This window comes from Suncus etruscus, chromosome 12 (genome assembly GCF_024139225.1).
Source record: "Suncus etruscus isolate mSunEtr1 chromosome 12, mSunEtr1.pri.cur, whole genome shotgun sequence".
In the NCBI taxonomy this organism is placed as follows: domain Eukaryota; kingdom Metazoa; phylum Chordata; class Mammalia; order Eulipotyphla; family Soricidae; genus Suncus; species Suncus etruscus.
The window spans coordinates 91,110,002-91,130,781 of NC_064859.1; the positions used below are offsets into that span (position 1 = coordinate 91,110,002).

Sequence of the window (20,780 nt, forward strand, 5' to 3'; positions counted from 1 at the left end):
TCACACCCGGCATCGCTCGGGGGTTAAGGGGTTACTCCTGGCTCTATGCTCAGAAATCGCTCTTGGCAGGCTTGGGGGACCATATGGGACGCCGGGATTCGAACTGATGACCTTCTGCATGAAAGGCATACGCCTTACCCTAATGCTATCTCTCCGGCCCCTGTTTTTTCTTTTTTTAAACTTTATTTATTGATTGATTGAATGATTGATTTTGGGGCCACACCCAGCAGCACTCAGACGTTATTCCTGGCTCTACACTCAGAAATCCACCCTGGCAGGCTGGGGAACATCCATATGGGATGCCAGGAATCAAACCGGGTCCCTCCTGGGTCGACCACATGCAAGACAAATGCCCTACTGCTGTGCTATCTCTCCGGTCTGAAAATTGCATTCTTTGTTTGTTTGTTTGTTTGTTTGTTTTTTGGGCCACACACGGTGACACTCAGGGTCATTCCTGGCTATTCGCTCAGAAATCACTCCTGGCTTGGGGACCATATGGGATGCTGGGGATCAAACCAAGGTCCATCCTGGGTCAGCTGTGTGCAAGGCAAATGCCCTACCTCTGTGCTATCTCTCTAGTCCTTGAAATTTGCATTATTAATATTATTTCCCATTGATTTAAATGGAATGTTTTGTATGTGAAACAAGTTACCCTACTTGAGAGCAAAGGATGATACTAGAATGCTTTTCACAACACAAGTGGAGTTTCAAGTCCTACTCTTGGGGATATGCTATCTGACTGTGGCATTCCCCATTGCTCTCAATGGGACTCTTTGGCCATTAAATAAGAGCCTCTAATTTAAAATTGAATGCAGCTTTAAGGGTGCTTCTCAGAGCACAGGCGGAGTTTCAAGTACTGTAAATCTCACTAGTTGGGGATATGCCCATTAAGGAAAGGAACATCCAATAGAACGGGATCCCAGATGCAGAGACAAATCTTTTTGTGTGGGGGAGACTGGGGACACTCCCAGCTCTTCTCAGAGATCACTTCCATCTCTGAACTCAGGGATCACTCCTGGAGGGGTTCAAAGGGCCTTGTAGGGTGCTGGGGATTAAATCCGGGTCAACTATGTACGAGACAAATGTACTCCAGTCCCCCCAATTTTTATTTAATTTAATTAATTCAAAAAATTATTTTTAGTTTATGGGTCACACCGGCAGTGCTCAGGGGTTACTCCTGGCTCTGCTCTCAGAAGTCACTCCTGGCAGGCTCAGGGGACTGTATGGGGGCCGGGTATTGAACCCGGGTCAGTCCCAGTCAGCAAGGCAAATGCCCTACCACTGTGTTATCGCTCCAGCCCCAAATTAATTAACTAATTTTTATTTTTTTATTTTGCACCTTGTGGTGCTCAGGGGTTACCCCTGGCTCTGTTCTCAGAAGTTGCTCTTGGCAGGCTCGGGGGACCATATGGGATACCAGAAATTAAACCCTGTTCCATTGTAGGTCAGCTGTGTAGTTGCATGCAAGACAAACGCCCTACCACTTTGCTATCACTTCGGCCCACTCTTGAAGCAAAATCTTATCCTTGCTTTGCCACCCACCCCCAAGGGGTGCCTTGCCCAGTCCTTGCTCCCTTCACACCCCTTCTTTCCCTGTGGGAATGTTCCCGTCTTTCCAGTAACATCCACATGAAGCCCCTGTTTCTGTGTGTGCGCCCTCACCCTTGCTTCTTTCTCCAGCGCCCCTCCCAGGCCCAAGCTCTCACTGGGGGTTCCAGGAGCCTGACCTCAGAAGAGGAGAGGGAGGGAGAGGAGGAACAGTGGAGCCTTGTGAAACAAGGGGAGCAGGAAGAGGAGCCCTGGGAAGAGGAACCCCAAAGTCCCCCTTCTTCCTGGCTCATCCACCCCAACGATGTCCTCAAGATTCTCAGGGCCTTTGTTATGGGTCTGAAGGAACCCAGGTGGGTTTACAGGGCAGGGGAGTTTGCTTGAGAATTGGGGGGCTTAGGCAGGTGTGGGGGCAGGTAGATCAAAGGTGTGAGGGAAGAGGATACTCAACAGGAACTTTGGGGTGCTGGGGGACCCAGCTATCTGTGAACTTCCATTCATTCAGCAAACACTTGTGGGGTCTGCTTTGTAGACCCCATGGTGGGGTGTGCCTGTGCTCAGAGCAATGGTCGGTGCAGACACAGGGTTGTTCTACCCCTGAGCTTCATGATAGGTTCTGGGGGTAGGTGGATGGAAGGCAGAAGGTGCCAGGCAGTCACAGTGGAGTCCCGGGTGTGGTGTGGTGGGTGTGGGATTGAGACCAGCAGGTAGGGGATCTTGGCTGGGGACCCTTGCCCAGAGCACCCCAGCCTTCTCACTGTGGAACAGGCTCAGAAGAAGGGGTTCAGAGTGGTGATAAGGACACCAGTATTTTTCTTTATATTTATTTGGGCCACATCCAGTGGTGCTCAGAGTTAACTCCTGGCTCTGTACTCAGGCATTTTTTCTGACAGACTTGGGGGACCATATGGGGTGTTGGGGATCAATCCAGGTTGGCCACATACAAGGCAAACACTCTTCCCGCCGTGCTATTACTCTGGCCCTGGCATCAGTTCCTTTCTTTGCTTAAATAAATGGCTAGTTTGGGGGCCACACCCAGTGGTGCTCAGGGGTGGCACCTACCTGTTCAGGAAAGGTGATAGATATGCTGGGGTTGAGCCTGGTGCTGTGCTGCAGGAGCTGCCACTGCGGCAGGAAAGAGCCCTGGTGGCCACAGGAGGGCTAGTGGGGTTCCAGGAGAGCCCTGGAAGACTAGAGAGGGACGGGAAGGACCCTCGCCAAAGCTGTCCTGGAGCAGAGTGTGTATGTGTATATGTGACAACACTGCGCTGTTGGATGGTCGGGGAGAGAAATGGATACAGAAAGGACATAGGCCAGAGAGGCCAGCTGAGGGGTTCCAGGGTGGGGAGCCCCAGTGGTGCTTCCCGGAGGTTCAGGGGACAGAAGGTGGGGACTGAGGACAGTGTCTTCCCCCGGGACTTTGCCCAGTGAGCAAGAAGGTGGCAGGAATAAGGGACATACATCAGTGGCCTAGAAGGTGGGTGGGACCTGGGATAAACTGGGCGGGTCCTGGGAGAAGTTGGGCGGGTCCTGGGAGAAGCTGGGCGTGGCCTGGGAGGCTCTGGGCGTGGCCTGAAGTGGACTGGGCGGGGCCTGGAGGGGCTGAATGGGTTGGGCGGGGCCTGGGAGGAACTGGGCGGAGCCTGATGTTGAATGGGCGTGGCCTGGGATAGACTGGGAGTGGCCTGAGAGGCTCTGGGTGTGGATTGGGTGGGGCCTGGGAGGGGCTGGAGGAGTTGGGCGGGGTCTTGGAGAAACTGGGCGGGGCTTGGGATAGACCAGGCGTGGCTGGTGGAACTGGGCGGGGCCTGGGAGGAATTAGGCGTGGCCTGTGAGGAGCTGGGCGGAGTCTTGAGGGACTAGGCAGGAACAAGGGGAGCTGGGTGGAACCTGGCCTGGGATGGGGTGGGCTGGGCCTGGTTGTGTGGCTGCAGGGGTGGCCAGTGAAGGACACCTGTCACCTGCAGGGGTATCCTGGCCCCAGCAAGGAGAGACCAGCGGGACAGCACCAAGGACTCTGAGTACTGGAGCGCCCTGGCCAACGTCATCCCCCCCAACATGCAGAGCCTCTGGGACGCCCTGCTCATGGCCTTGGAGAAGTACCAGTGAGGACGGTCCCCCTCTCTGATCCCCCACACTCGTCCTTCGGGCCTGACTGGCCTGTGATGTCCTGGTGGGCAGGGGGCAGGGCAGAGGGGGAAGGTCCCTGCACCTCTGGCTGGAGCTGCCCCTCTGGAACCCCAGGGAGAGGGTGGAAGTGGTGGCATCTCTGACAGCCTGGTGTTTCCATGCAGCCTGGTCCTGATGAAACGGTGTACACTGCTGCAGGAAAATCAGAGCCTGGAGTCGCAGAACTCGGAGCTGCAGGCCTTGCTGCAGCATTACCTGAGAGCCAAGGTGGGCCCCGGGTGCTGGAGGGGAGAGGCAGGGGCACCCTAAGGGTGTCTGAGGAGCCTTCAAGACCTGCTGGACCGGGGGTGGGCGACTGAGGGAGGCATTAGCGCTAACCATTGGCTCTCTGGAATTGGGGACCAAGCTCAGAGACAGTGACCACTGTACCCACATATCTGCACCCCACCCCCTCCCGCCTAGGGTGGCTGGCCTGTGGGGTGCAGGGATTTGCCCATGAATGGGCACCTTCCCGGAGTCTGTGGCCAGCCACTCTGCTCTGCACACAGCATGGTTCTCTCTGCTCTGTCCTCAGGCTCAGGGTCACCATAGGCTGGTGGAGGGTGGACCCTAGTGGTTGGGTATATGGGAGGAGGGAAGGGGAGGCAACCTCAAGCCCTGGAGATGGGAACCCCTCTTTTCCTGGCACCCTCAGGCTGCACAATGGACAGAGCATGTGGGAATCCTGAGGGAGTGAGGCTGTGGGGTCAGGCTCAGATATTGGGGAGGGCCAGGCTACTGCACGCAATGACTGGAGAGGCTCAGTAGGACCTGTGAAGAGGGGACAGATGAGGCTGGACTCCCCGCAAGGATTGGGGAGGGGATTTGGTTCTTCCACAAAGTCGCAGAGCCCTGCAGAGTACTGGGGGAGGAATCAGCCCACAGAGAGGGGAACCAGGGCACAGTGGGGGACCATCTACTCTTTCTTTTCCAGATCAACTCTGAGCTGCAGATTCCCCCAACTCAGGTGTTCCGAACACCTGCCACATAGAGCTGCAGGGGGCCATGTGGATCCTAGATTTCCCGGGGTACTCTGGGTGTGAGTGTGGGTGTGGTTGTAGGGGGTTCTGACCAGTCATAATTAAAACCTTTCATACTTCGTGGCTAAGTCTCTGTTCTTGGGGCAGGTCCCTGTCCCCCTCATGCCCATCCCTGGCCCAGATTTAAGGGTGAGCAAAGGGCTCATCGTGGCTGGGGCTTCCTCTCATTCTGGGGGTGCTTGGGCTTCTGTGAATGGGGCCTGGAGCTTGAGGGCTTTGTTGAGTCTCCAGCCTTCAAACCAGGTCTGAAAGAGCCTTCATTCTTTTTCTTTCCTTTTATCTTTTTTAATTTTCCCCATTGGAGATGCTTAGGTATTACTCCCAGCTCTGCACTCAGGAATTACTCTTTGCTGTGCTTTGCTTAGGTGACATATGGGATGCCAGGGATCGAACCTGGGCCATCTATATGCAAGGCAAACCCTCTATGCGATTGCAGAGGCCCCTTATTTTTTCTATAAGACATCCCAATAATGAGGTGACAGTCCATGGTTGCACCCCATCTGAATGCAAGAACCCTCACTTTAGTCTCTTCATCGCCCATAACCCCACCTAGCCAAGTTCCACTTGGAGATCTCAGTTTTGCTCAGAGTCCCAAAGTGTGTTCTGAAGAGTCCCTCTGGTAGGCACATTGGGCCCAGTACCCCTGACTATAGGGTGACGCCTCCCAAAGAGGAGAAATGGGTTAAGAGCCTGCCAATTGGAGGCGCCCTGTCCTGGTGGCCAAGCAGGGCACCATAACCCCACAAACCTGCCAGTTCAGCCTTCAATTCCTTTATTGAGAGAACGAACAACCAGCACGCAGGGGAGGACAAGGCTGAGGCCCAGCTCAGCATCCCCGGCCCTTAGGGGGTCAGGCTGGAGGCCCCAGTGGTCAGGGCACAGGGCCGGCCCTCCTCCCTCCCTGCCCGGAGCTCCCGGCTCAGGGCCAGGCTCAGGCGCCCAGAAGCTTCTTGACCAAGTAGCCGGGCATGCTGTAGAGGAAGAGGCCCAGCATGAGCAGCGCCAACAGCGCCAACACTATCTTGATGATGAGCCACTTGTAGCGGGTGCAGATGAGGTACTTGATAGACTTGAGCGGGTTGAGGAACCAGACGAAGGCCGTGTCAGGCCGGCTGGGGAGGGCGGCAGGGGTCAGCGGGCAGCTTCCCCTGCGCCCCTCTCCCCCTTTAGACTCACCAGGCTGAAGATGTTTAGTTACTCTCTGTCTGCTTTTTTTTTTAATTGAGGGGGCTACACCCATTGTTGTAGTGGGGCTGGAGGGGTCCAGGGATTAAACTCAGGGCCTACACACGCCAGGCTTTCTCTCTGGCCTAGAGTTAGACTCTGGCCCTGGGTTCTTCCTAAGGCGTCAAGGACATTTCTGGGAGCTCTGTGGCCTCCCAGTTTTTCCCAATGGGACTGGGGTCTCCCCTCACACAGACACAGCCTGCTACAGGCATTCTGAGTGGTCACCTCCTGCAGTCAATTCCCCAACAACAGTCAGCCCCCCAGTGGTCAGCCCCTTCCCAGAGATCAGCCCCCCAGTGGCCAGATCCCCCATTGCAGGGCTCAGGGCTGTCCTAGGTCTTGGTTCCAGAGCACTTGTCCCTCCATTATGCCCGATTTTGGGTACACTCCAGAGTCTGTGTCCCCCATACCTACTCCCTGCCCTCAGCCCCAGTTCAGGCTTTACAGGTTGTAGAGAAAAAAAACTGGGGAACCATGCAGGCCTGTTGCTGGCCAGCACCATCCCGGACACAAATTGAGGGGCTGCAGGTAGGCGCAGGGCCCTGCACCTCATGGGCAAGAATAGCTTCTCTTGGTTGATTGGGGACACCTGCCTCTGGGCTTGGTGAGGGTTGAGGAAGGGGTGTGGGAGGGAGTGAAAGGAGGGGTGAGGGAGGGGTGACAGCAAAGGGGGGGCGGAAGGGAGGGGAGAAGAGGGGTGAAGGATTCCTGACACACACTGTGGGCAGATTTCTAGGGAGGCTTAACCAAAAAGGTGACAGAAGGAGAGAGGAAGGGAAGGAAAGAGGGAAGAAGAAAAGGAAGGATGGTGGGAGGGAAGGAGGAAAGGAAGGGATGAAAGAAGACAGAGAGAAAGAAGAGAAGGGGGAAGAAGAGAAGGGAGGAAGGGAAGAAAAAAGGAAGGAAGGGAGAAGAAGGCAGGAAGAGAGGGAGGGAGGAAAGAAAGAAAGGAAAGAAGTAAGGGAGGAAGGAAGGGAGGAAGAGAAAGGGAGGAAAGGAAGGAGGAATGGGAGGAGGGAAGGAAGGGAAGAAAGGAGGCAGAAAGGGAGGAAGGAGAGAAAGGAGGAAGGGAGGGAGAGGGAGGAAGGAAGGAAGGAAGGAAGGAAGGAAGGAAGGAAGGAAGGAAGGAAGGAAGGAAGGAAGGAAGGAAGGCTGGCTGGCTTTTAGCACACAGTACATGGAGGGGTTCTGGTAGGCACCAAGTTGGATGTGCCACCAAGCCCTGGCCAAACTTTCCACTGTGCCAGCTTCTCTCTGCCTGTGGAAGTGGTGGGCACTGTGAACCACAATTTGGAAATGGGAGGCCAGTTCCCAGCTCCCACTAATTTCAGTGACCTTAAGTAAGTCACTTCATCTTGTCCAGGATCACCTAGAAACTCAGACCTATGTATAAAAAAATATAAAATGGGCCAAAGAGACAGTATAATGGGTAGGGTGCTCGCCTTGCATGAGCAGGGTTCAATTTGTGGCATTGTATAGGGTCCTCAGAGTCCGTCAGCAGTGACCCCGAGAACAGAGCTAGGAGTAAGCCCTGAGCCCCCGCTGGGTGTGACCCTCAAAAACCCAAAACAGGAACCAGAGATATTACAGCATGTAAAGTTGCTTGTCCTGTACGCAGCTGACCCGGGCTCAATCCCAGGCACCCTGTACGGTCCCTGAGCCTACCAAGAGTGCCAATTGCAGAGCCACACCCTGAGCACCTCTGGGTATGGCCCCCATCACCACCACCACCAAACTCCAAGTGAACAAAAAGGATGAAACATCTGGAAAGAAAATAAAACATCTGGAAATATGAACAGTGGCTGTGCGAGCACATGTACAAAGATCGGTGTGTGCATGCTTCTGCGTGAATAAACTATGTGTGCATCTTGTAAACATACCCACGTACATGTGATTTTGGATTACTTGTGCCTATGCACTGGCATACACCAATGTTTGAGAGCATGCTTCTGGGTATACATCCATGTGCGTGCATGTATGTGACTGCTTGTGTGTGTGCTTCACATGTGCTGCCAGGTGGAGAGGAGGAAGCGGGGTGTACCAGAGCAGGAAGTGGGGCTCAGGCACCCAGGAGCTTCTTGACCAGGTAGCCCGGCACGGAGTAGAGGAAGAGAGCGAGGAGGAGGAGCAGCAGAGCCAGCAGCAGCAGCCGGAGCAGCAGCCAGCGGTAGGAGTGCCACAGGAAGTAGCGGGCTGACTTGAGGGGGTTCAGGAACCAGATGAAGCTGGTGTCGGGCCGGCTGGAGCGGCCGAAGGAGCGGAGTGGGCAGGCAGAGAGGACAGAAGATGAGGGGTGGGAACTGGGTCAGCGGGTGACCCTGGGTGCCATGTGGGGACCCTGGGACACACATGGCAATCAGCCAGGCTGCCCAGAGAATCCCATTCTTCTGCTGCAGCTGCTGTCTTTTGTTTGTTTGTTTGGGGGCCACATCGGCAGCACTTAGGGGTTACTCCTGGCTCTGTGCTCAGAAATTGCCCCTGGCAGGCGCAGGGGACCATATGGGATGCAGGGAATCAAACCACCATCTGGCCTAGGTTGGCCACGTGCAAGGCAAATGCCCTATCACTATGCTATCTCTCCAGGCCCTACAACTGCTGTCTTGGGTAAACCTGGAAGACATTGCCCTCTGCCAACCTAGCTTCTGCAGGAGGGGCGCTACCTGGCTCAAAGGCCTGCTCTGGCAGAACTGGGGTGTGGTACCCCAGATTCCAGGGAGAGCCGAGCCAAACAGGGCTCCCAATTCAGGAAAGGGGCTGGCGGGTGGCACTCACTTGGGCTTCTCTAGTGGGTCGGGCTCATTGCGGGCCAGGCCCACCGGGTTCTTCTCTGCCTCCTCCGCCGTCAGCAGGTGCAACTCAGCCTCCACTTTGCCCTGCAGAGAAGACAGAAAGGACCCCAAGGGCGGCACTGGGGACCCTCCAGCTGTGCCCCGCCAGGCCCAGCCCTGCCTTGCCCAGCCCCAGGGCTTGAACACCGCCACACACCGTGAGTTCAAACTCATCGTTCTCATTCCGAGCCAGGAGTGGCCACCAGCCTTTGACGCGCTTCTGCTTGAAGATGGACACGAGGGGGACATCCACTTCTCCCGTGGCCATCTCCATGCTGCACTGCTTGGCCGTCTTGGCGCCTCGAGGGAATCGGTTCAGGTCCAGCTCGATGGCACCTGTGACAGTCCCTGGGCTCAGTTGGGCAGATGGAGAGGATGGAGCGGGGTGGTGGAAGGTCCCTGCATGCAGCTTCCCGCTGCCCAGCCTTGGGTCCCCCCACTGCACCCACCCAGGAAGTCGTCGGCCGAGAAGTGGTCAGCATCCCAGATCTGCAGCGTCAGGCGTGCGGGGATCTTATACTCCGTCTCGTCCCACGAAAACATAGATTCCTTCTTGGAGATGACAATCTTCTCCTCGGCCGCCAGGTAGTCGAATGGGAACAGGTAGCGCCAGTTGAAGTTGCCCTCACCCGTGAGGGAGTGGTAGTGTACGTCCGTGTCCTGTTTATCCTCCTGCTGGCCCTTGAGCCACCTGTCGGGGCCACCACCCGCTCAGCCTCCTTTACATGGAGGTAGGATGAGAGGTCTTTCTACTGCCTCCCGGGAAGGGACTTTGGGGGGGGGGGTGTCTCAGCCTCTGAACCCTCTCACTCACCCCCGCACAAAAATGTCACTGGATTTCTCCCCCGTGAAAAAGTCGTCGTCCTCCAGGACCACCTCATCCGTGTTCCACACGATGACACGCAACTCGTACCTGGGCAGGGTAAGGGGCAGGGGGGCAACTGTCGGGCTGGGCCAGGTTGGAACAAGGGCTGGAAAGGGTAGGAGCATGGCTGGGCAAGGACAGGGCTAGGGAGAGGCTGATTGGGAGAAGTTGAGTTGAGTGAGCAAGAGAGAATATCCGGGGTATGGGGAGGGGAGTCCCCAGAAGCCCATCTAACCCCTGAACGCACACACACACACACACACACACACACACACACACCTGACATATGATGGATTAGGGAGCTCCACCCCACCCCTGACATATGCCTTAGGGAGCCCCCTCATGGCCAGCTCTGGAACAGCACACCCGTGCCTGCAGACCCTGCAGGTTATTCTAGGCAGAACGGATGGCATGTTATTTGTGGAGTCCAGCTTAAATGGCAATGCGGGGCTCCTGGCTGGAAAAACATTAAGCATTTCATCATGGCCACCTTGAAACAAGCCACTCTGAGCTTGGTGCCTGCGTGACTCGTATGCCAAATGCCCTTTGCTTCCATTGCTGGCAATTGTGGGTAAGAGAGTAGCTGTGACTGGCTCCTAGCACTGTCCAGGTAGGACACCTGAGGACCAGTGAGGGAGGTCAGGTGACCTTGCCAGGGTCAAGTAGGAGAGGTCAAGCAGGTGGCTCTGCTCCTAGTCCAGTGTCCTTTCCATCCTTCTGCATTTCTCCTGATGGGTTGTGTTAAAACCCTGGCAGGGGTCAGTGCCCACGAGGAGGGGGTCAGCAGAGAGCAGAGCTCAAGGACAAGAATCTAAGTGGGTGTGGGGGTGTCTGTGGGGTGCAGAGTGTGGGGAATAATATCCTACTGAAGAACTCTGAGATGTACCCCTCAGGTTCAGCAGAGGCCAACCCAACTCTGCAGATGGGTGCTCTATCGCTTCTACCAGGTCAGAAGGACCAAGTTGATCTGGGCCAGGAGAGATGGGGAGGGGTAACCCCAGCCGCTTACTTCTTAGGCTTCCTGGGGGAGATGTCCAGAGGCGTCCCAGGGGCTGGCATGTCCATGGGGAACATATCCACCCACAGTTCCAGGCGGCCCTGGGGAAGAGGGGCATGGCAGTCTCCCCCATAGACTTGTCTCTCTGTCCAACTGTCCCCATTTCCCATCCTTTCAGATCCATTGCTTCCAAGTTTTCCTCCATGGAGGCCAGGAATTCTGTCATATCCCCAACAGCTAATCACCACTTCTGAGGGTGAATGTCTGCTCCCTCCTCAGCCAATAGGAATTGCTTCTCAGTGCAAAGTTTCTGGCCATTTGGGGTCACCAAGAGGGAATGGGTGGGGAGGTTCTCCCCAGTTTTGGGGGTGATGCAGCAAATCTCTGGAGAAGCCATTCTTTTTTGTTTGTTTGTTTTTGTTTTTGGGCCACACCTGGTGGTGCTCAGGGGTTACTCCTGGCTATCTGCTCAGAAATAGCTCCTTGCAGGCATGGGGGACCATGTGGGATGCCAGGATTCGAACCAACCACCTTAGGTCCTGGATCGGCTGCTTGCAAGGCAAATGCCACTGTGCTATCTCTCCGGCCCCGGAGGAGCCATTCTTATAAACTCAGGCTGGGACTCCTCGATCCCACAAACAAACACCTCTTGGACCCACCTGCTCGATACCCGGCTTGTCAGGGTTGAGTAGAGGCCTTGTCTCTACGTGTTCAGGTACCAGACGGCAGCCCACTCGAGGAATGTCCTCCCAGTGCCGCAGTGCCCACAGCGCCGCGTGCTCCTCCGTGGGCTTCCGCTGCCCTGTGGGCATAGGCTCAGTTGAACCCCAGGAGGTACCTGGAGACTCTGACCCTAACTCAATCCCCATCTCTATTTGACTGATGTGGAAACTGTGGCTCAGTGCCTGGCTGGCTCTCCTCTGCCTGGGGAACTGACCAGAGGATGGTTCTGAGTTTCTAACTAAATGATCCTCTTTCTTTGCTAGCCCATGTCAAAATTGGGTACAGAACTTCCTCATTTCCTGAGAAGGGCCACAGGGCCACAGAGCTGGCAACGCCAGACCTGGCCCCATTCCACCCCCTCATTCTGCCTCTTAAAAATCACTTGACCAGGGGCCGGAGAGATAGCATGGAGGTAAGGCGTTTGCCTTTCATGCAGGAGGTCATCGGTTTGAATCCCGGCGCCCCACATGGTCCCCTGTGCCTGCCAGGAGCAATTTCTGAGCCTGGAGCCAGAAATAACCCCTGAGCACTGCTGGGTGTGACACACACAAAAAAAAAATCACTTGACCAGGGGCTGGAGCAATAGCAGAGGGGGTAGGGCATTTGCCTTGCAGGTGACTGACCTGATTCAATGCTGGGGTTCAATTCCCAGCATCCCATATGGCCCCCCAAGCACCGTCAGGAGTAACTCTAAGCACCACCAGGTGTGGCCCCAAAACAAAACTAACACAAAAAAGTATCTTGACCAGGGCTGAGTCAATCCCCAGCATCCCATATGATTTCCCAAGCCTGCCAAGAGTAATTTCTGAGTGCTGAATCAGGAATAACTCAAGTGCCACGGGGTGTGGCTCAAACCCCCACTCTTCCCCCACAAAAAAAGCACTTGACCTTAGGCTACTCAGTAAGCCCTTTAGGCTTAGTTTCTTGCTCTGCAGCAAGAATGGTGGTGCATGGGGGTGGGTGGGCTGGAACGAGGTGGTAGGTTCTAGGGCTCTTGGGTAAAGATTTGAGGTCCTAGGATAAAGTGTGGGTCCCTTCTTGATCCCCACCCCTCCTGTTACCATTCTCGTCCTCGATCTCTGAGGGCCCAGTGAAAACTCGGTTGGCTACTTTCACTCTTCCTGGGGGTCCAAAGTGGGGGCCGTCAACTTTGCCGTCCTTGCAGAGGCGGGTCAGGATCTGACTGGGCTTCATGGGGTCCCGCCAGATATTGTAGCCATGCCTGTGTAGGGGGTATTCAGGCTGGCGAGGGCTTCGTGGCACCTGGATTAGCCAGACCTCAAGACTGTTGAATTTGTTTGGGGCTGCAGATATGTGCCCCTTCCGTGGGCTCTGTTTCCACATACCCCGTGTCCCCCAAGACAGAACGCCCAGCTTCCCCCAACACTGCCACTCAGACCCAACTCCACAGCCTCGAGGACCTGGAACCTCAACTGGTCTCTCTTAGGGAACAGACAAGCAGAGATGTTAAGGGCCATGCCAGGTCACAGCCTATATGGGCAGGGGTCAGCCAGGCTTCCAGGGTCTCTAAGGACTCTTCCTAGCCCTCGGCACCATGTCTCCTCCCGACCTTATTTCCTCTCTTCCCGCCTCCTCTGTCTTGGTATTTTCTGGCTCTCTGCTTGCCTTGGAGCTTGCATCCAGAGCTTGGATAGGGAAGATTTAGTCTGGGACGGAAACCACCATCTATCGATCTTCCTGTATTGTAAACTTAACCTTATTTTCTTTTTTTCTTTTCTTTTCTTTTTTGTTTTTGTTTTTGTTTTTTTGGGTCACACCTGGCAGCGCTCAGGGGTTACTCCTGGCTCTATGCTCAGAAATTGCTCCTAACAGGCTCGGGGGACCATATGGGATGCAGGGATTCGAACCAATGACCTTCTGCATGCAAGGCAAATGCCTTACCTCCATGCTATCTCTCTGGCCCCTGTTTTCTTTTTTTTTTTTTATTGTCATCTGTTTGCTTTTTGGGTCACACCCAGCGGTGCTCAGAGCTCCTAGCTCTGTGCTCAGGGATCACTGCTGGTGGAGCTCAGGGGACTTCATGGGGGACTGGGGACACCTTATCAGCTATACTCTCCCTCTGGCCTTGAACCTTGTTTTTACTTTGTTTAGTTTGGGGGCCACATCCTGCAGTGTTCAGGGCTTACCCCTGGCTCTGCATTCAGGGATCATTCTTGATTCCAGGGATTGAACCCATGAGAAAAATGTGCAAGGCGAGTGCCCTCGCCCTACCTACTTATATTATCTCTTTGCCCTGACCCTGTCTTATGGCAATGTTTAGCAAGTGGTCCCACTCTAGAAGGCCCTGCCTACTCACCAAGACCCGCCCCAATCAGGCCACGCCCACAGACACATTAGATCCCACCCACTGTCCTGCCTAGAAGGCCCTGCCCCATGCATCAAACCCCACCCACTATCAGACCCGGCCCACCTGGTCCATTAGGCCCCACCCACTATCCCACCCATATAAAGGCCCCCCCCCAGCCCTGCGCACAAGGAATAGGACTGAGCAATGCCACAGGTGGCTCGATGCTTGCTGTAGAAGCGGTTCTCCAGGTCAATCTTGGTCTCCCCAATGAGATCATCGGTGCCCACTAGGTCCCAGTCGTAGACAGCCACAGTCAGCATGGACTCCATGGGGAAGGAGGCCTCGACGTCAAAAGACCTAGTAGGGCAGGGTTAGGAGGAGGTAAGAGGCAGGACTTAGGCAGGGGTAAAAGGCGAGGTAGGGGGTGCAGGGTCTGGAGCGAATCTTACTTCCCAAAAACTGGGTTGAGCTGCTTGGAAATGTAGTTCTCCTTGTCACGGATGTCGGTCTTGCCCAGCTTGATGGCGATGTAGGGATCGGCCTTGCCATTGATGTCTGCGGGGTGCAGATCTGTGGCCTAGGGTAGGAGAGGGTGCTCTTAGCAGGGTCCCCCCACACCTGTCTGATGCTTTGGTTTCATTCCCTGTGAATCTCACGAGGGAGAAGAATGAGTGGGAACAGGCCAGAGGCAGACCTGCCGAGTGACCAGGTCTGGGCATTGGCTTCCTCTAGAAAAACTGGAATTTGTCAGAGGACTGGGTGTCTCATGTGGGGTCTCTCCCTTTCCCACTGGAGGACTGGAGGCTGGGGGTGGGGGCAGGGGAGTGGAGACCAGGGACTCTCACCCGAACCACGTAGATGCGGACCAGCACGTTGATGGGCTCATTGCTGGGGATGCCTTGGAACATGCCATGGGTGGGGTCGTAGCCTGTCTCTCGAGACACGTCTTCTGGGAGCGGCACTTTGTACACGCAGAGGGAGCCCTGTGTGTGTGTGGGAGGCCTGGTCAAGGTGCTGGGTTCAGGGCTTGGGTAGGGTGGTATTGAAGTGACAGGCTCTTAGCCTTTCAGCCACTGGGCACCAGGAGGTTGGGGCTGGGGCAGGCGGGTCATGGGTGGGAGCTCAGGGCAGGAATTTTGTTTTTATGAGGTTTTTTTTTTGGGGGGGGTCACACCCGGCAGTGTTCAGGGGTTCCTCCTGGCTCTGAAATTGCTCCTGGCAGGCTCGGGGGACCTTATGGGATGCCGGAATTCGAACTACCGTCCTTCTGCATGCAAGGAAATGCCCTACCTCCATGCTATCTCTACGGCCCCAGGGCAGGAGTTTTTTTTTTTAAGGTAATAAGAAAGTGTTTTCATCTTTGTCAACCAGCACAGGCTGACTGTGGATCTGGAATCAGTCCTGGATTTAGGGGAAGAAGAGCTATTGGGAGTGGAGAGAGGTGCTCAGAGGTACAGGGGTCAAGGGTCAGAGGTCAGCTTCCCCTCAGCTGACCTTGAAGCGGCCCACGATGCGCTCCTCCTCTGTGGAGCCATCTTCGTCATCCCCCGTCTTGCCCCGGAGCAGGTTGAAAGTGTGCAGCCAGTCCTCAAAGTTGTCAAACTCTGTCTCCAGCTCTTTGGGATACACCTGGGCCAGGCCGGGCCAGCAGAGGCTCAAGGCCTGACCACCAGGCAGCATCTAGTCCAATTCCCTCTCTACACCCCCCAGTCTCGTGTGTGTGTGGGGGGAGTTTCTCCCCAGCCCCTACCTTCAACTCATCGATCTTCGCTTTCTTCTTCTCTGGGACCTCAGTGCCTGGGGCAGGGGCAGGGCCCTGAACTTTCTTCTTCTTCTCCTCCTTGGCAACCTTTGCCTTCTCTTTGCTTTTCATCGGCCCCTTCAGGCCTGGCGGAGACAGAGGGAGAGCAAGGGTGTGAGCAGGAAGGCTTGGCCTGGAAACCTTGCTGGTTTGCTCAGCACCGGTCTTTGTGGCCGGCTGTGAAATGCACACGGTGCTCTCCGGCATGCCAGCTGGCAGAGAGAGGGCCAGGTGCTGGCAGATCAGACTGGGTGTGAGCACCAAGGCATGGCTGTGGCCCCTGCAGGATGACTAACCAGGGAAGAGCCAGACTGGGTTTAGAAGGCTGAACAGCGCAGAGTGGTGCCTTCTTACTTCTCTGCTGGCCTCCATGTCCCTGTCCGTCAGGCCAAGGGTTCGCCTCCTGCTGCCGCTGTCCCTTGTTTGATTTATAGCTTCTTAGGTAGCTGGATCAGGACCCCACCCAGGGCTGTGTGTAACTGTGTATGGGGATGGTGGGGCATTTGGCAACAGTGAAAGCTTTCTGAATTCACAGCTACCAAAAATGCAGCCATAAGTCGAGTTGTTTCTGGCAGTCCATTGCATTTCATTTTTTGGTTTTGTTTTGTTTTGTTTGTGGGGGGCACAACAGGTGACACTCAGGGTTATTCCTGGCTTTGCCCCTGGTTTGGGGAACCATATGGGACACCGGGGATCGAACCCAGGTCTGTCCTGAGTCAGCCCAAGGCAAACATCCTACTGCTATCTTAAACATCCTATGTGCTATCACTCTGGCCCCTGCCCATTGCATTTCTTCGGTGAACTTTTCTTAGGGGAAAAGTTGAAGCAAACCTGGCCTATGGTGGTGGCTCTCAAACTGCATTCCCAGGACACCAGGTGCAAGGTCCTTGGAGCATTTTATTTTATTGTTTTTTTTTGTTTGTTTGTTTTTGCCACACCTAGTTAGGCTTAAGGCTTACTCCTTGGTTCTGCACTCAGGAATTACTCCTGGTGGGACTTGGGAGAAGATATGAAGACTGAATCTAAGTTTGTCATCTGCAAGGCCAGATGTACTGCCCACTATACTCTTTCTCCAGCCCCAGGAGCACATAATATAAAGGATACTTTGCCAGAGAAGTTGGGGTTCACTTCATTTATGGTCTTATACCAATACTTTCATGTTAAAGGCATCAAGGCTGGTCAAGAGTGTGACTTAGTGGTAAAAGTCTGCCTTGTGTGCATGAGACCTGGCACCCCCATACACAAAGTAAACGAATCAAAAAATAAAGGCACTAAGAAGAACTGCACCAAAGGAACCATTTAATCACAGGACTGCCTTTCTACTTTAGGCTGCTGGTAAGATGCTGGCCCATGGGAAAGTTCTGGAAAAAGATGGATGAGTATGGCTTGAGGACCCTTCAGCTTGGATACATTGGAGCTGTTTGCAAACTTGTTCAGGGTGAAAGTCACTGCATACAAGGGCTCACTGGTGAGGTGGCCTTTGACTACTGTAGTTGCAGAGGAAGAGAAATGGGAAGCCAAGGGAGTGTGGAGGGCCAAGCGCCAGGCCCCGACTCACCATCCGTGTTCTCCAGCTCCTCCTTCTCCTCCAAGTCAATGCCTGAAGCCTCTTGATGTCGAAGTTGCTGCCAAGATATGGAAAGGAGAGGAAGGTGGGCCACTGGGGGAGATGTTTGTCTTTCACCCCATCCCTGTGTGTACCTACTGGCTTCCACATCTGCCATGTACTCGATAAAGTGCACTTACAAAAGCCTGTGCTAGGTGTAACATGAGATTTTCACTAGGAGATTTAAGAATTTCCCTTCCTATTCCCAGTTGAACAACTACGGCAAGGAGTAGCCCAGGTCCTGTGAACACTGCTTGTGGGGTGCAACTCCCTTCGAAAGAGAGTTTATTTTGTGCATAGATTAAACCAGGGGTCCTCAAACTTTTTAAACAGGGAGCCAGTCCCTCAGACCATTGGAGGGTCTGACTATTGTAAAAACAAAACTTATGAACGAATTCTTATGCACACTGCATATATCTTATTTTGCAATGAAGAAACAAAACAGATACAAATACAATATGTGGCCCGCGGGCCATAGTTTGAGGTGAGGAACACTGTTTAACTTAAACATATATTGTGCCCTATGAGAAGGGCAGGACCTAGAACTCAGCCACAACAAGAAAACCCATAGGGCTGGAGGTATGGCTCAGTGTATAGTGTATGCTTTATATTTGTGAGACCGGCACTACACCCCAAATTAAATATCTACAAAAACTATATGTGTATATATGAAACACAATAATTTCCTCTACTGATACTTAGGTGTATTAGTATTTGGGGGAGGGCACACCTGGCTGTGCTCAGAGCATACACCTGGCTCTGTGCTCAGGGATCACTCCTGGTTGGGGTTCTAGGACCATTTGGAGTGCCAGGGATTGAATCCAGATTGGTTGTGTGCAAGGCAAGAGTCCCTCCTGGGATACTATTGCTCTGGCTCCCGATATTATTTTTTAGTTGATTTTAATTTATTTATTTTTGGGCTACACCTGGCAATACTCTGGGATTACTCCTGGCCCTGCATTCAGTAATTATTCCTGGCAGTACTTTGGGGACCATGAAGCATGCAGAAGATGGAGCCTAGGTGGTTCGTGTGCAAGGACACCATCTTACCTGCTCTACTATTGCTTCAGCCCCCAATATTATTAATTATATTATTAATGTAGAAATTTATATTTATAAATTTATATTTATATGTTAATGTAGAAAATTATATTATTAAGGTAGAAAAGTATAACGAAGAAAATGTGCTTATTTTCCTGCACTCAATAAATACTCATTCCCTTGGAATTGAAAGTCTCAGGTTCTATCTATGCCTCCATCGCCACCTGCTGGCGGCCTGTGCTAATCACAGTAGGAGAGACCAGAAGAAGGGGCCTCTGCACTCCTGGGCCAATCAATGGGAAACTAGGAGGTGTTGGGAGACATCCCTGTACCTGACTCCCAGTGTCTCCCCAGAAATCTTCAAGGGTTTCTTTTTGTTTGTTTGTTTGTTTTTGGGCCACATCTGGCAGTGCCCAGAGGTTACTCCTGGCTCCATACTCAGAAATTGCTCTTGACAGGCTCTGGGGACCATATGGGATGTTGGGGATCTCATCCTAGTAGGTCCCAGGTTGGCCACGTGAAAGGCAAATGCCTTACCCACTGTGTTATCACTCTGTCCTCTCTTCAGGGGTTTCACTGGACACACAGTTCCCTATGGAAATGTGACCTTGCTCTGCCTCTCTTGCAGCTAAGTGTGGCTGTAGGGCTGCATGCTGGCCCACGAAACAAGAAGTGATATAGTGTGGGTATATAAACTTCCTGTTTATCCCTCCTGAATCATCAGAATAGCCCACACCTGGAATGGGTGGGTAGAGAAGTCGACCTGGGGGGAGAGAGGAGATAAGAGAGAGAGCCAGAAAAAGGATGAGACTGGGAGATTATTAAACAGGAGCTTCCAGGGGGTTGGAACTCAGCAAGGAAGCATGCAGATCAGCTGAAAAGGAAACAGAGAGAGCTCTGGAGAAAAAGACATGAGAACAGAAAACATGACAGGAGTAGCAGAGAGAATAACAGGCATTAGCCAGAGGAGAAGCAGCAGAGAGAGGCTACTTGAAAGTTTAGCATAGAAGCCATGTGAGGAAATGCACATGGCAGATTGGGCCATGGAATAAACCTGGCTGACTCCAGAAAAACTCTGACTGCTGCCTATAAAATTATTTCACTGCTACTACCCTTCTCCAGACTTGCTGGCGGAAGGGGTAAAGGCACTTTGTCAAGAAAGGCCTCACCCCAGCACTAGGACTTTAGACATTATATTTTATATTAAAACAATAACCAAGGGGGCCCAGAGAGATAGCACAGTGGCGTTTGCCTTGCAAGCAGCCGATCCAGGACCAAAGGTGGTTGGCTCAAATCCCAGTGCCCCATATGGTCCCCGGTGCCTGCCAGGAGCTATTTCTGAGCAGACAGCCAGGAATAACCCCTGAGCACCACCAGGTGTGGCCCAAAAACCAAAACCAAAACAAAACAAAAAACCAATAATCAAGGGTTGTAATGTGTGGGTGAAGTACCTTCGTCCTCTCCCTCTTTCTTCTTAGGCTGTGTTTGTGAGTCCTCTCTAACTATCAGTGACAGCATGGGGGGGGCCTTAGTTCTGGGTTCCTGTTCAGTCACCTTACTAGACTCATATGCCCCTTAGATCTCACCAGTGTCACTGTTGCTGAGCCTGTAGAGGTAGCCATGGTGTGTGTGTGTGGCTGGGGCAGCCTGGTGTGACTGAGAAAACACAGTGGACACTTGTCCTCAGTGCAGAGGACAGTAAGACACGGGTCCAGGTGGGCATTTTGAAGAAGGAAAGAACCAGGAAGAAGAGAAATACACTTCTGGGAAACTTGTTCTGCAGACAGAACCCATGAGCACATGCATTTCACAGCGACCAAGAGGCACAGAATCAAGCAGGACAAAGTTGTGCAATGACCAACAAGCAGTCTCACTCTCTTGGGAACTATTTTGCCTTTTCTTCTAAAGTCACCTCCTCTGTGAAGATGACTTTGCTCCCCTAAGCCTTGATTCAACACTGTTATCACATCGGAGCATATTTTCTGGAAGGTAAGTTTTGCTCTAGAAATTGAGATCTCTCTGGGATAGAGAAAATCTGAAATCTGATTTTTGGGTTCCTATGGCGCCGTGGATTCATGACATACATTCAGTAGTATTGGTGGGATGAAAGAAAGAGAACAAGAGGGAACCAAAACGGGGAGAGTGGATGAAAGTGAGAAGGTGAGCGCTGAGCTAGAGCAGCAAGGATGAGAACCAAGAGTTCATGGGAATGGAACTGTAGATGGCCAGAACGGTGTTACATGGGGCTGAGCTCATCTCCACACTCAGCCCCTTCTCACCTCCTTCATGGTGTCGATGGAGGCGAAGTACTTGGACCACCAGTCCAGCATGCTCTCATCCGGCTCCTCCTCCTCCAACTCCTCAGAGCCCCCTTTCTTTTTCTTTTTCTTCTTCTCCTTCTCCTCCTCAGCCTGGAGGGTTGGTTGGGTCTATTGCCCTGCCCCACTCCCTGCACCCCAGTCTTCCCCAAGCCCTGGACAATCTGGGCTTCCCTGCCCACTGAGCCAAGAAGGCATGTCAAAGAGCAGAGCTTTATTTTTTGGAGGTGGATGGCACAATCTGGAGGGAAACAAGACCCACCACATGGGCCAAAGGCCAAAGCAAGATTGGCCCCAGTCTCTATTCCC

General features: G+C 53.5%; 2 protein-coding genes across 2 annotated transcripts in view; one reads left to right on the top strand and one right to left on the bottom strand.

Annotated features, from left to right (window-relative positions):
* Window positions 1–4,714, top strand: part of DRC1 (dynein regulatory complex subunit 1) — a 47,570-nt gene extending 42,856 nt beyond the window's left edge. Inside the window, exons 14-17 of the mRNA XM_049784677.1 lie at window positions 1,681–1,901; window positions 3,516–3,653; window positions 3,843–3,945; window positions 4,652–4,714. Coding sequence (XP_049640634.1) covers window positions 1,681–1,901; window positions 3,516–3,653; window positions 3,843–3,945; window positions 4,652–4,708 — 519 coding nt within the window. The 3' untranslated portion in view covers window positions 4,709–4,714. The remainder of the gene's footprint in view (window positions 1–1,680; window positions 1,902–3,515; window positions 3,654–3,842; window positions 3,946–4,651) is intronic.
* Window positions 4,715–5,506: 792 nt separating this feature from the next.
* The window catches only part of OTOF (otoferlin), an 85,355-nt gene continuing 70,081 nt past the window's right edge, over window positions 5,507–20,780 (bottom strand). Inside the window, exons 32-46 of the mRNA XM_049784464.1 lie at window positions 20,433–20,564; window positions 17,065–17,131; window positions 15,456–15,592; window positions 15,200–15,334; window positions 14,551–14,688; window positions 14,155–14,282; window positions 13,892–14,062; window positions 12,459–12,619; window positions 11,334–11,476; window positions 10,687–10,775; window positions 9,627–9,725; window positions 9,262–9,503; window positions 8,970–9,148; window positions 8,757–8,857; window positions 5,507–5,869 (exon numbers count right to left, since the gene is read on the bottom strand). Of these exons, the coding sequence (XP_049640421.1) occupies window positions 5,689–5,869; window positions 8,757–8,857; window positions 8,970–9,148; window positions 9,262–9,503; window positions 9,627–9,725; window positions 10,687–10,775; window positions 11,334–11,476; window positions 12,459–12,619; window positions 13,892–14,062; window positions 14,155–14,282; window positions 14,551–14,688; window positions 15,200–15,334; window positions 15,456–15,592; window positions 17,065–17,131; window positions 20,433–20,564 (2,103 nt within the window). The 3' untranslated portion in view covers window positions 5,507–5,688. The remainder of the gene's footprint in view (window positions 5,870–8,756; window positions 8,858–8,969; window positions 9,149–9,261; window positions 9,504–9,626; window positions 9,726–10,686; window positions 10,776–11,333; window positions 11,477–12,458; window positions 12,620–13,891; window positions 14,063–14,154; window positions 14,283–14,550; window positions 14,689–15,199; window positions 15,335–15,455; window positions 15,593–17,064; window positions 17,132–20,432; window positions 20,565–20,780) is intronic.